Here is a 13,243-nt window from a genome sequence, read left to right as displayed (position 1 = left end):
GATTACTACAAACCACACACAGAAGAATCCAATCCCTTTGAGCCATACTGAGCTACCGGGCTAAAAACTAACCTGTTCCAAATTTTCAATAATGTAATTAAAAACATAAGAACATAACTGCTATGTAGTATTCATTTTATCAGTTTTAAAATGAACCAATTTTATATTTAGTTGAATGTCTATCCCCTTGGTGCTTGTGTTTTGAAACAGGAAGAATGGAAGCTCACAACCTTTCTTCTGAATACCATTCATTTTGTACTCTTCTCATATTTTCTCTTATTAGAAATGAGACTAACAAGATTATTTTTGCTCTCTTCATAATTTAACTCTTTTTTTTTTTTACTCTTACTCATTTTTGTCCATCTCTGAACCACTCTAATTCTCAAATATTCTTTCGGAGCCAGGGACAGCAGTACTCACATAGTAATTTAGATAGAGCCATACTAGTGACTTACATAATTACGCTGTTTCCCATATCTCTTCATTCCACTCTTTATGCATCTTAAATTTTGTTTACTTTGTTGACTTATGCTACACCCTGAGCAAACTTTCAATGAGATAATACAGTTAATTTAGAGCCCTGTAAAGTGCATTACTAACACCAATCCTTCCTCTTCAACATGCAGTACTTGATTTATTGACATTGAATTTTGTCTGCCATGATGCCCAGTTATCTAGTTTGGTTAAGTCCCATTAAAGTTCTCTGGACTTCTCTCAGAGCTTGCAACCTAACCTTTCATGACTAAACATTTGTAAACTCACACAATTGCAAGTTTACTGTTTTCCAGGAAATAAAACCAATATAAAAAAGGCAGTTTTAGAAGTATTTACCGTATATACTCGAGTATAAGCCGACCCGAATATAAGCCGAGGCACCTAATTTTACCCCAAAGAACTGGGAAAAAATATTGACTCGAGTATAAGCCTAGGGTAGGAAATGAGGCAGCAACTGGTAAATGTAAAAAATGAAGATAGATACCAATAAAATTACATGAATATTTATTTCAAAGAAAAACAATAACCTAGCTCTGTAAGGGGAAAAGGGGGTCAACAAAAACAATATGGTTCTGCAGGCACGGCCACAGCTCAGCCCCCGCCGCCCCCGCCCCGCAGCCCCCACGTTCCGGCCCCCTTGCCTGCCGAGCCCCCTCTAAACGAGCCAGCGGGGGGGGGGGGGGGGGGGCTGTGAGAGACCAGAGCCGGGCATCGATGGGCGAATGAGCCAGCGGGGGGGGGGGGGGGGGGGGGGGAGGCTGTGCGAGACCCGGGCCAGGCGTCGATGGGCCAATGAGCCAGCGGGGGGGGGGGAGGCTGTGCGAGACCCGGGCCGGGCATCGATGGGCCAGTGAGCCAGCGGGGGGAGCGGGTGCCGGTGCTGGCTGGATTTTACCACGGGAGGGGAGGGGGAGCAGGGAGCAGCGGCTGGTCCTTGTGCACCTGCCCCAGAATCGGGCCCAAGCTCGTGATCAGGGCTCCCGGGCGCTTCCAGAACAGACGCCCACGGTGCAGAGTCGGCTCCTGGCCCAGCTGTTCCCGAGCTCAGCGCTGCACCCGAGCGTCATGGCGAACGGCTCCAAACGCCCTTCCTCCCACGCGGCAAGGGCCCATGGTGCCGGGCAGGCAGGGGCTGGGGGGCCAGGAGAGCCAGGAGGGCAGGGGCTGGGGGGCCGAGGGGGCAGGGACTGGGTGGGCCAGGAGGGCAGGGGCTGGGGGGGGACAAGGGGACAGGGGGGCCGGGAGGACCAGGAGGGCAGGGGCTGGGGGGGGACGAGGAGGCAGGGGCTGGGGGGGGACGAGGAGACAGAGGCTGGGGGGGACAAGGGGACAGGGGGGCTGAGAGGGTCAGGAGGGCAGGGGCCGGAAGGTCCAGGAGGGCAGGGGCTGGGGGGCCGGAGCTCCGGGCTCACGCATCTAGACCCGGCCGGCGGCAGAGACGCGCTGAGCCCGCCCGCGAGCAGGAGGCTGACTCGAGTATAAGCCGAGGGGGGCATTTTTCAGCACAAAAACTGTGCTGAAAAACTCGGCTTATACTCGAGTATATACGGTAATTCAATCTTCTCATGATAAATAGCATAAAACAAACTATGGAAAACTGCTTTGCCCAAGCCCCTCTGAACCCTCAGCAATGAAAGATAGCAGAAAACAAGATTAACAGATTACATATTAATTGAATAGTAACTGGTGGGAAAAATACAATTCACAAAAGGCATACTCAATAGCTAAATGCAACTATGAACAAACTGAATATGCAGGTAAGAAAAATAAAGCAGATTATCCATTCCCATCAGCTTTTCTTTCCAATATTCCATTATTGAACACTGTCCTCTTATACACTAATAGCAATATGTCTGAAGTCATTACATTCTAAAAGCTATTACTGAAATATTTTTCCAAACCTCAGTAAACAGAAAAACTTGTGGAAATCAATGCCACAAAACAATGCAGCCAAGAGCTAAGCAAGATTTCAAGAAAAGACTAAATATTTATATGGAGGATGAAAATATTCACAACTACATTAGATAGGATTATAAACTTAAATGTTTGGAAGTAATATAAACCCTCAAACTCAGAGAATAAAAAAGAAACTTCTCCTATGAATTATTTCTTACATGACCACCTCTGGGTTTCTTTTAGTCCACTGAAGCATCTAGTAGCTACCACTGTCAGAGAAGGTACTGGCCTAGATGGATACTCTTCTGCTCTTGCATGATAATTACATGTTCCCAACAACTTGTCATAAAGTAACAGGATCCAACTGAGAAAAGGTTAAATTCATGTTAATCAATACAATTGTCAAAGATGTGCCATGTAGACTATAAAGTTACACATGAAAAACTATCCAGGATTACTTGCCTTTGGAAGCTTGAGGGGTGGCTCTTTTGACTCCTCCTCTTCATCACTATCTGAATCTCCGCTTTGCACAGTGTTCTTTGAAGCCAAAGTTAAGGATGTTTCTTTTTTTTGCCACTCCAAAACACAATGGCGAACATTGCAGTAAACATTAAAAGCTGATGGGTTGCTGTGTAATTTGATATCTGGTATTGTTATTGTATTCTCCAAATTTTCTGTCTGAAAAACAGTAATATGTTAATTTTGGTTGAACATTAATTCTTCTATGTATAAAGTCAATTAAAACTTTATTTAAAACTTTTCAAATTTCACTAAAGAGCAAAATCAAAGTCTCATTATCCCTTTAACCAGTGATAAAAATATTATTTTCTCAAGTCTGAATGATTACAACTCCATGTAGCAGAGAAAAGCAGCATTTTATTTGTAATGTATAGTGATTAGCAATTTTTACCTGCATGTGTATTTTTCTTTATCATAAACCTAAATAAACCACAAGTCTTCAAATAAAGAAATTTCACACTACACCATATGCTGCATTACCTAGCAATAACAAGAAAACCATAAAAACAATGAGCAGTGCTTTGGTATTTGGCCATATATATTGGTCAAAATAGTCTCTGTACCAAACGATAAATGCACACAAATCAGACAGCAGGAATGGTAACACACATGAACCTGTGGGGCAGCACTACTCAACACATGGCCCGTTCGTTTGCGTTCCCAAGATGGAGTTTGGGTTTACGTGGAAGCTCAACACAAGTCCCGCAGGTGGGATCCTTTGAACATGGCTTTCACTGGAAACACGTTCCACAATGACGAGTCAATATAACGGTTTTCTGTTGATATGCATTTTAGTACAGGCAGTCCCCGGGTTACGTACAAGATAGGGACTGTAGGTTTGTTCTCAAGTTGAATTTGTATGTAAGTCGGAACTGGCATCCAGATTCAGCCGCTGCTGAAACTGACTAGCAGCTGACTACAGGAAGCCCGAGGCAGAGTTACTCTGCCCTGGGCTTCCTGGAATCAGCCGCTGATCATTTTCAACAGCAGCTGAATTTGGACACCTGGGACAGAGCAGCTGGGGCGCTGCCGGGTAGGTCCCCGCAGCGCCGCACCTCAGCACTGCGGGGACCAACCGGCAGCACCCCAGCTGCTCTACCCCAGGTGTCCCCAAGTCAACCGCTGCTGAAACTGATCAGCGGCTGATTCCAGGAAGCCTGGGGCAGAGCAACTTTGCCTCGGGCTTCCTGTAGTCAGCCGCTGGTCAGTTTCAGCAGCGGCTGACTAGGGGACGCCTGTGGCAGAGCAGCTAGGGTGTTGCCGGGTTGGTCCAGTAGCGCCGAGGAGTGGTGCTGCCGGACAGCTGCTCTACCCAAGGCGTTGTCGGCGAGAAAAGCCTGGTCTGCTGGGGGGGGGGAGGTGCACTAGCTGCGCCCTCCCCCCACAAGACCAGGGAGACGCGGGTGGCGGGACCGCAGAGACGCGCCGCAGTCCCACCCACATCCTCCACGGCTTTGCTCCGCGTCTCCCTGATCTGCTGGGGGGGGGCTCCCCCCAGCAGACCAGGGAGACGGGGAGCAAAGCCTCGGAGGACGCTGGCCGCGGGACAGCCGCGGCGCGTCTGGGCTGTCCCCCTGCCCGCGTGCTCCACGTCTCCCTGGTCTGAAGGAGGGTGGAGCATGCTCCGCGGCTTTGCTCCGCGTCTCGCAGACCAGGGAGATGGGGAGCAAAGCCTCCGAGGACGCCGGCAGTGGGACAGCCACGGCGAGTCTGGGCTGTCCCGCTGCCCGCATGCTCCGCGGCTTTGCTCTGCATCTCCCTGGTCTGCTGGGGGGGAGGGGGGGGGAGACGACTCCCCCCCAGCAGACCAGGGAGACGCGGAGCAGCTTTTCTCACCCCTGAGGACCAACCCGGCAGCGCCCCAGCTGCCATACCCCAGGAGTCGTCGACGAGAAAAGCCTGGTCTGCTAACGGGGGGGGAGCGCACTAGCTGTGCCCCCCCCCAGCAGACCAGGGAGACGTGGGTGGTGGGAGTGCAGAGACGCGCCGCAGTCCCACCCACATCCTCCGCGGCTTTGCTCCGCGTCTCCCTGGTCTGCTGTGGGGGGGCTCTCCCCCCCAGCAGACCAGGGAGACGCGGAGCAGTTTTTCTCGCCCCGGAGGACGCGGGCGGTGGGACCATGGCGCATCTGGGCGTCCCGCCGCTCACGTCCTCCGGGGCAAGAAAAGCCCCGTTCGTAACTGCGGATCCGACATAAGTCGGATCCGCATAACTCAGGGACTGCCTGTAGTTCAATTCCTGGACTGTCACTGCTCATTAAAAGTGCTGTCATATGGGTAGAAATAGGGTAAATATTGCATTTTATTAATATCAGCAGAACTGACTTAAATGGGGCCTGTGTGTTGTGTAGTCTTGCCCATCAGTGTGAAAGAAGGTATTTGCATGTATATGCAACCACACTTAAGTTGTGGCCCTTGGCATGTGCTGTGAGTATCATTGTGGCCCCCAGGGTTTCCAAAGTTGAAAAGCCTTGTTGTAGGGAAACATTTTAGCCTCCCTAGACATTATATAATGAATTTTAAAGTAGTCCTTCTTTTATCACCCAATTACAGAGGGAGACAACTGAACTGGAGTTTATTTACAGGTTCAATATTATCAATTTAGGCTTGAATACTGATCTTAACGGGTTAACACACTACAAAGGCAATATCCCCACCTTTGATATTCGCATGTCCACATCAAATGCTATGAATGAGATGTAGCCACACTATATATATAGCCACACTAGCTTTATTAATTCTGGTTCTACAATTGACAGGTAACTTCTTCTGCTGCCATTTATACCCTGGATTCGGTAATTTCCACTCCAATTAATCTGATGAATCAGTTTTTACTAAAAAATTTATGACCTAATAAATGTATTAGTCTCTAAGGTGCCATAGGACTGCTTGTTGTTTTTAAAATTACATATTAACACAGCTACCACTCTTAGAAAACCATAAGACTAGGATTTCAGAATCAACTGAGACTTCAATTTTTATATTTAAAGGTAATTCATACTACACTGATATAGGCCTGGGAATCCATACCTCTTCCATTACTACCAGTGTCCCCAAAACACTGCAAACAATAGTTTAGTCTGCAGCTAGTTTTATCCAAAGGACATGAAATGACAACAAACGGGATTCTGGAGAAATATTTAGCAAAACACTGGCACAGAAGAAAAAATTTAATATTAAAATGTGATTACGTTTACTGCAGAAAAAGCATGTTCATGTTAAATAGATGAGGTCCCTATGTATGCATTCGAAAAAAAAAATTTTTTTCCTGACAAAAGTTCATTTTTACTACCTCTCACTCATTAGGACTAGAGAGCAAATACAAACAGCAAAGTCCGATTTTTTTCCCTGAGTCACACACTAAACAGAATGTTAACAAACTTCCAACAAATCCTAAAGTACAGATTGACTCTGAGATCCCAGTTTGTGACTGCCAACCTAGAAGTTAAAGCCATCATCATTTTACCAGCTAGCATTCCCAATTTAATGCAGACGCATGGAGCATCGAGCATGAGAATACACTACCACTAGCATTATATAACTGTTCTGCCCAGATGTCCATGTCTCATTCAAAATAAAACAAGGTGCAGCCTCAAAACAAAAATTTAATTTCTATAGAATCAGGTAGTTAAACAGCATAAAAATTCAGAAGTGAAATTAAAATCCTCTTCAGTGCAGGCGATAATGAACAGTGCCAGGAAGCACCAGATGCCAGTGGTACACAGTGCACACAGGCTGATGTGCTCAGTGAGGGCTCTAGAAAGGCTCACAAGTCAGGCACAGGGTGGACTCCACCAGAAGAGCTCTGAGATCTCTCTCTCTCTCTCTTTTTGGATGTGGAGCCTAAAGCTCCTACAGATTTGTCAATGCTCCTTGATTTGTGACTCTCCCAACCACTTAAGGCAGCTGCTTTGAGGATTATTCACAGACATAGGCCTGCTGCAGTCTGAGGAGGGCTTAAACCTAGAATCCAAAGTCATGCCCTGCCAGGGACAAAGTCCTAGCTGGGACCCTTAACAACAACGTACAAAAAAAAGGGACAAAGGCACAAAGTCCAAGGGAAGAAAACTGCTAGCTCTTGTCAAACAAAGAGGGGCTCGATTGACCACCATGATCAGGAAGAAGGAACTGAGAGGGCATTGACCAGCAGAACCTGATATACCACAGCATGTGCGTGGCATTTAAGAGGGCACCACAGCTTGCCCTACAGATACCACTAAGGCAAAAATCTCCAGTGGCCACACATGTGGGCACATGTACACCTTGGATGGAACTGACATGAGCAAGCACTCATACGTCTTTGAGAGCATGCCCTCTCCCCTAGACCTCTCTCAGTCCCTCCACTGCCAACCCAACTCAGACAAAGAACTCAGACAAAGCAGAAGACAGGTGGAAATGTGACTATGCAGAGTCATACTGAGGAACTCTGTTTACAAATAACCAACCTTCATTTCTGCATGTGACTCTGTATCCCACTCATGGGACAGTTGGATAAGCAGTGCTGAAAATAACCAAGAGGATAGAACAGAGTGAAGCAGAGACTGAAGCACACAGTTACCAAATCTACCGTCAGCCCCCACTGCCGAGTTCGTTCGAGTACAGAAGTGCAGTTCAGAGCCCTGTAAATTTAAGTAACTGGAACATGCTTAACAGAAGCTGACATAGCTATAGTGTAGAGGTGAGCAAAAGGGCCTCCGCAGGCCAGATCCAGCCTACCAAGTGGGTTGATCCAGCCTGCAGAGGCCCTGCCACTCCCAGGCCAATCAAGGCGTAGGGACGGGGAGCACGTGGCGCTTGGAGTCAACCCTTGCAGTTGACTCTAAGCACCGTGCACTCCTGGCAGGGCAGGGGAAGACTTCACCTGCTCCCCCTGCCCCAAGGTCAATCAGGACTTGGGGGCAGGGAGAGCATGCAAAATCTCCTCCCGCCCTGCAAGGAGCTTTGCACTTAAAAGTCAACTGCCGCTCAGCTGGCAGATGACTTTAAGTGTGGTGCTCCATTGCAGGGCGGCGGCAGGGCATGAGACTTCGCAAGCTCCCCATCCTCCAGGCTCAGATTAACCTGGGGGCGGGGCAAAGGAACATGTGAAGTCTTCTCCCACTGTCAGGGCACAGGCACCTAGAGCAATGGTCACCAACCCACCCTGATCATAGGGGCACTGCCAGTCGATCCCAAGGTAGTGATCCAAGCTCCCTCTTGTTTCCCGTACGTGCAACAAGGAGACTGCACTGGCACTACAACCTCCCACCCCTCGTTTGAGGCATATGGAGGGAAATCATGAAGCTCTGTGTGAGAGCCGGCTTTTCTGGAAGCACGTGCACTGCTCCTCCCTCTTCACAGCAGCACGCACACTTTCTTTTCTTCCCTCCCTTCCCCATGCTCCAGAGAGGCAGTGGGGGGGAGTTAACATGACAGCAGAGGATCCAGAGTGCTGGATTTCTTAAAGGAGCGGCAAGTGCTTCTTCCAGCACTGCCTGCAGATCTTGCCTGAGAGCCTCGTCCCTGGAGACAATCCCAGGTACTGGCCAAGCTGCCCCTGGCCCGACCTCCACCAGTACCCTGCTCCTGCCCCCTGGCCAAACTTTCACCCAGTCCCCTGGCTAAACACAGACCAGCACCCCGCCTTTGTCCTCTGGCCAGACACCCACCAGCACCCTGCTCCTGCCCCCTCTCTCCTGGCCAGACACCTACCACCAGCTTGCTCCTGTACCCTACTTCCCACCCAGATTCTGCACCCCATCCCTAACCCACTCATTGTCAGTTCTGCCCTACACACTGAACTCATTTTTGGCCCCACCTCAGAGTCTAGGGGGCCTCACAAAATCCACTAACCCTGGAACCCTAGAAGAGATAATCTGGCCTGAGACCTTGAACTTCAGTCCTACCTAGCCTACCTTCCCCGCCCCCGATCAGGGCTAGAGTGCCAGGGAAGTGAGGATTCTCAGTTGGGACTATATCAGTGAGGCTTAGGGGGCTTTGGAGGGATTGTTGTTTTGCTTCTTATTTGTGTGGTCCCTGGCTGATTTTTATGTGGGTCAGGAGTCACTGACTCAAAACAGGTTCCCCTCCCCTCCCATAAAGAAAGACAAGGTTTTGTGTTGGACAAAGTTTTATTTAAAAATTAAGCCTGGCCAACAAGCCCCCAATTGCGGCAAAGCCCTCATCTGGCTGTAGCATCATAAAACTCCTGCACCCCTCCACCCACCTCAACCCAAAGCCCATCATACACCTGAACCCCCTGCCCTGAGCCCTTCACATCCCCAAACTCCTGCACTCTCACATCTCCAGTCTTGTGCCTCAACACTCCCGCACCACCCACACAATGTAAACCTGTGCCCTGAGCCCATCATATACCCAAATCCCCTGCCCTGAGCCCCTCATATACCCCAACCTAAACTCCTGCACCCCCCACATTCACAAGCCTGTGGCTTGCTCAGCACCCCAACCCTCCACCTGACCCAAACACTCTCCAGCCTGGAGCCCTCTCCCCAAGCCAGCATCCCCTTCTCCACCTCCTTCTTCACGTAAATTCCCTCCCAGAGCTTGCACCTTTCACCCCTTCCTACACCCAAATTCCTCATTCCCACCCCAGAGCCCATACCTCCTGTCTCAACACAGTGAGAGTGAGTAAGGACGGGACAGCAAGCGATGGAGAGGAGGTAATGGAGAAGGAAGGGCCTCAAGGAAGGGGTAGGGTCTTGGGGAAGACCTTGGCTTGCCCTGACATTTAAAAAGTGATTTTAGCTGTAAAAATTTTGGAGACCACTGACCTAGAGGGAACCGCCATCTGTCTTCGGTGTGGGGGGGGGGGGGGGGGGGAGGGCAGGGGAGGAGACAGACTTTGCGTGTTCCCCCATCACCAGGCCAATCAGGGTCTGTGGGTGGAGAAGCATGGAAGTGTCCTGGCCTACCCTTCTACTTGAAGCCCCACCCCATATGGTCAACCTGGGGCTACTTCAAAATTCTGAAGTGATCCCTGGTCAAAAATTATTACCCACCCCGCTAAAGTGCCATGATGTCTTGACCAGTTCTGAAGCAGTAGCCATGATAGTGGCTATTGCTATAGCCAACTAGCCACACACAACTAGCCCAATAGCCACATGTGGCTAATGGCTAGCATGTTGGACACCACTACTATAGTAGAATGCAACCATACGGTTATAGGTACAGACATTTCTATTAATGTATAACATTCAACAATATAATTTTAAGCCATCTAGTGTCCAGAAAGAAATGCCAAGAATCATCTTGGTTACAGGCATTGTTCCCTGCAAAATGTGTGTTTGGGCATCTGCTCAGGAGCCAATACTGTTGAGAGCCGACTTAAAAACCAGCTCTCCCCACAACTAGCTCTGCAGTGCCACCTGACCCCCTTACCAACATTGCTGACGCTATCAGAAGCAGCAGCATGGCAGCAGGGGCAGGGGAGGCTGCCACAAAACAGCCTCTCTCTGAGGTGGCCCCAAGTTCCCCACAGAGAAAGGCTGAGCTGCCTCCAACGGAGCAGCCTTTGTCCGTGGTGAACCCAGGCCTGCCAGATGCAAGAAAAGGGTGGTTGTAAAAACAATGTGGTTTAATAGACTGTCATACTCAGAAGCCTTAAATAACCAGGCGTCAAATTAGGGTAAATGAAAATACCCTGCTTCCTCAAATACTTTTGATGGCTGTTCAATTGATTATTTATAAGATGAATATATTTTATAATGAGTCACAAACCAAGCCATGACTGAAAACTCAGCAACAATGGAGGCCAACGTTAACATAGGAAACAAACTTCTCAATATATTTTTTCAGATTCCTCAAGTCTGGAATGGGATGAAATCCCCAGTCCTTTTTCTGCACATTGACTAAAACACTTAACTCTGCTATGGTCAGATATGTCCTCTACAGTCTCTAGAAGTAATTCTAGTAGGGCTGTTCAATATTGTTTAACTGAATAATCACATAACCGCACAAAATCTAATTGGTTACACAATTATTTGATAGTCCCCAGGAGCAGGGCCAGCAGCCAATGCACTCCTGGAGCCCCCTGACACTCTGCAGTGCTGCCTCTGTATCACTGTATCTGTGGGAGGCAGTGCAGGAGTGGGCAAGAGACTCTGCAGAGCCAGCCTCCAGGCATATGTGCGCCCGACAGTCCTCCCCAACTACTGCGCCTCTGATAGATACATCAATTTTTCAGGTTATATGCATATAGCTGACAGCAACCTGTCTCACCTCACAATATTCTCTCATACAGAGATACTTGTATTTTCCGCTCTGGACCATCAATTGTCAGAAAGAAATTTGTTAAAAATCAAGGCACTAGGCAAAATGGAGAATTGGGACTGATGCAAAAACTGCTGTTTTTATTTCTTAAAAAAGACATCAGATATTACTATGTTTGGTAACATTCTTTTATCAGTACCTCACATGAAATTATTTTGGTTTATGCAAAGATATGTAGTCTATTTGAAAATGAACATATGGATCCACATCATTTACCTTGTTTCGTGTTTTCACTTTCGATTTGGTCTTCTGTTTCCTTTTCAGTTTTTTCTTGCTTAAGATTTTCTTACTCCTGAAAAAGTGAAACATTTATGAGAATAAAATTGAGTATTTTTACTGGAAAAATATTTTAATTAAGATTAGGGTTGTGAACGTGTAACCGAGTACACGATTAACCGATGAGCCTGATCTCATCGGTTAACCCACTCGGTTACACACAGCCCTGCCCCTACTGCCTCTGTATTAGTTTTTAAGATGGCTCCCCATGAGCTCTGGCTCCTGCAGAGCCACTTGCCCTGTCCTTCCCCTCCTCCTCCCGTGCCGCTGCCTGTGATACGGGGGATTGCGGAGCAAGTGGAACCAGTGTTTGTGGGGTGCTGACTCCTGCCTCCCTTCACCTGCACTGTTTGATGCTATAATGAGAAGATGAACACCTTACTAAGGTATTTCAATGGTTCCTGCTGGCAGTGACCCCAGATATGCTCAGGCTAGTCTTATGTGTCTGGTGAATTTGTTTAAGCCTTAAACACAATAATAGTTACTGCTTCTGAATATATTTGCTAATTCCAAATACAATCATAATTAACTCTTCCATCAGCTTTTCATCCAAACTCAACATACAAATCTAGATCTCATTAAAATTGGCTCCATTGTTGCATCCAGCGCTTCAGGTAATGACACATGCCTGTTCACATTGAAGCTGACAGTTTTCCCACTGGTTTTGATAACACCCAGATTGTACCATAAATTGCAAAGCTAGTCACATAAGAAATTACTCTCTCTTAAAAATGGATACATAAGGCTTAGAGACATTGTTCACACAATTAGAATGTCACCTACAATGGATGCAATTAAAGAAAAACAAAGAGCTTGCTGAACATCCCTACTAGGGATGTTAAATATTGTGTTTTTTGTAAACATGTAACCAATTGAAATTTTAGTGGTTTCACCTTTACTCATGGGGGCAGGAACAGGCGGGAGCCAGCTTTTAAGCCACCTCTGCCTGAGCACCGGTTCCAGTTCCCGCCTACCCCCTTTCCTCGCTGCCTCTGTGGGAGGCAGCAAGGGGGGCGGCAGGTGATTTTCCGGAGCTGGCACACGCAGAGAGCCATCTTAAAGTTGGTTCCCTATGAGCACTGGCTCCTACCGCCTACCTATTATTAAGTGATAATACCAAATGTATCAATTAATCGTTTAAACAACTAACATCCCTAATCCCATCCCTACTGCATTATTTCCCTTATTTCAGTTCATGACACAGATATTAAAATTGGATAAGGCTCATTCAAATGTATATTTAAATCATGCAAGTAAAGCTATTTTAAATGGCTATCAAACCAACCAACAGCCTCTCTTCTGATTTGTGCATGGAAGAATTCTGAATGTATGGGACTCCCATTATCAACGTAGAAAGGGAACTTCCAAGTCTTAAAAGGACAACTCCTCTCCAGACCCTGCAGAATTCTTTCCATGAGGAATGAAGTTAAGACAAGTTGCAGAAAATACAATTTATGGAAGACCCCTTTCAAACAGCAAATAGTACTCAACACCCTCAGCCTGCCCAATCCTCACCACCCTGGGGGAGGAAGGGGCAAAGCCCAGGCCCCACTGCCCTGGGTGCAGAGGAACCAAGCCCATCCCAAGTGCTTCAGTCCCAGGCAAAGAGCCTTATAACCTGAGCCCTCAAAAACAGTAAGACAAAAATATTTATTTATGTGCCATTCATCCCTTCCCAAAAGCTTTCTTAAGTAAAAACAATGGACGTAGAACAGGAACAAAGCACAGTGGAATTTCACAGAAGTAGAATCTCTCATGGAGTTAAAGATGGTGGACTTCCTAACTGTAA

The 13,243-nt window shown here is 47.6% G+C and overlaps 1 protein-coding gene across 17 annotated transcripts in view; it reads right to left on the bottom strand.

Annotated features, from left to right (window-relative positions):
* MYCBP2 (MYC binding protein 2) overlaps positions 1-13,243 on the bottom strand; it is a 368,898-nt gene that overhangs the window by 328,770 nt on the left and 26,885 nt on the right. For all 17 annotated transcript variants that reach the window (XM_075918843.1, XM_075918845.1, XM_075918849.1 and 14 more), the window contains exons 2-3: positions 11,395-11,470; positions 2,854-3,069 (exon numbers count right to left, since the gene is read on the bottom strand). In XM_075918843.1, the coding sequence (XP_075774958.1) occupies positions 2,854-3,069; positions 11,395-11,470 (292 nt within the window). The remainder of the gene's footprint in view (positions 1-2,853; positions 3,070-11,394; positions 11,471-13,243) is intronic.

This window comes from Pelodiscus sinensis, chromosome 1 (genome assembly GCF_049634645.1).
Source record: "Pelodiscus sinensis isolate JC-2024 chromosome 1, ASM4963464v1, whole genome shotgun sequence".
NCBI lineage: Eukaryota > Metazoa > Chordata > Testudines > Trionychidae > Pelodiscus > Pelodiscus sinensis.
Note: the sequence above shows the minus strand (reverse complement) of the source record. Positions and strands in the feature narration are given on the sequence as shown.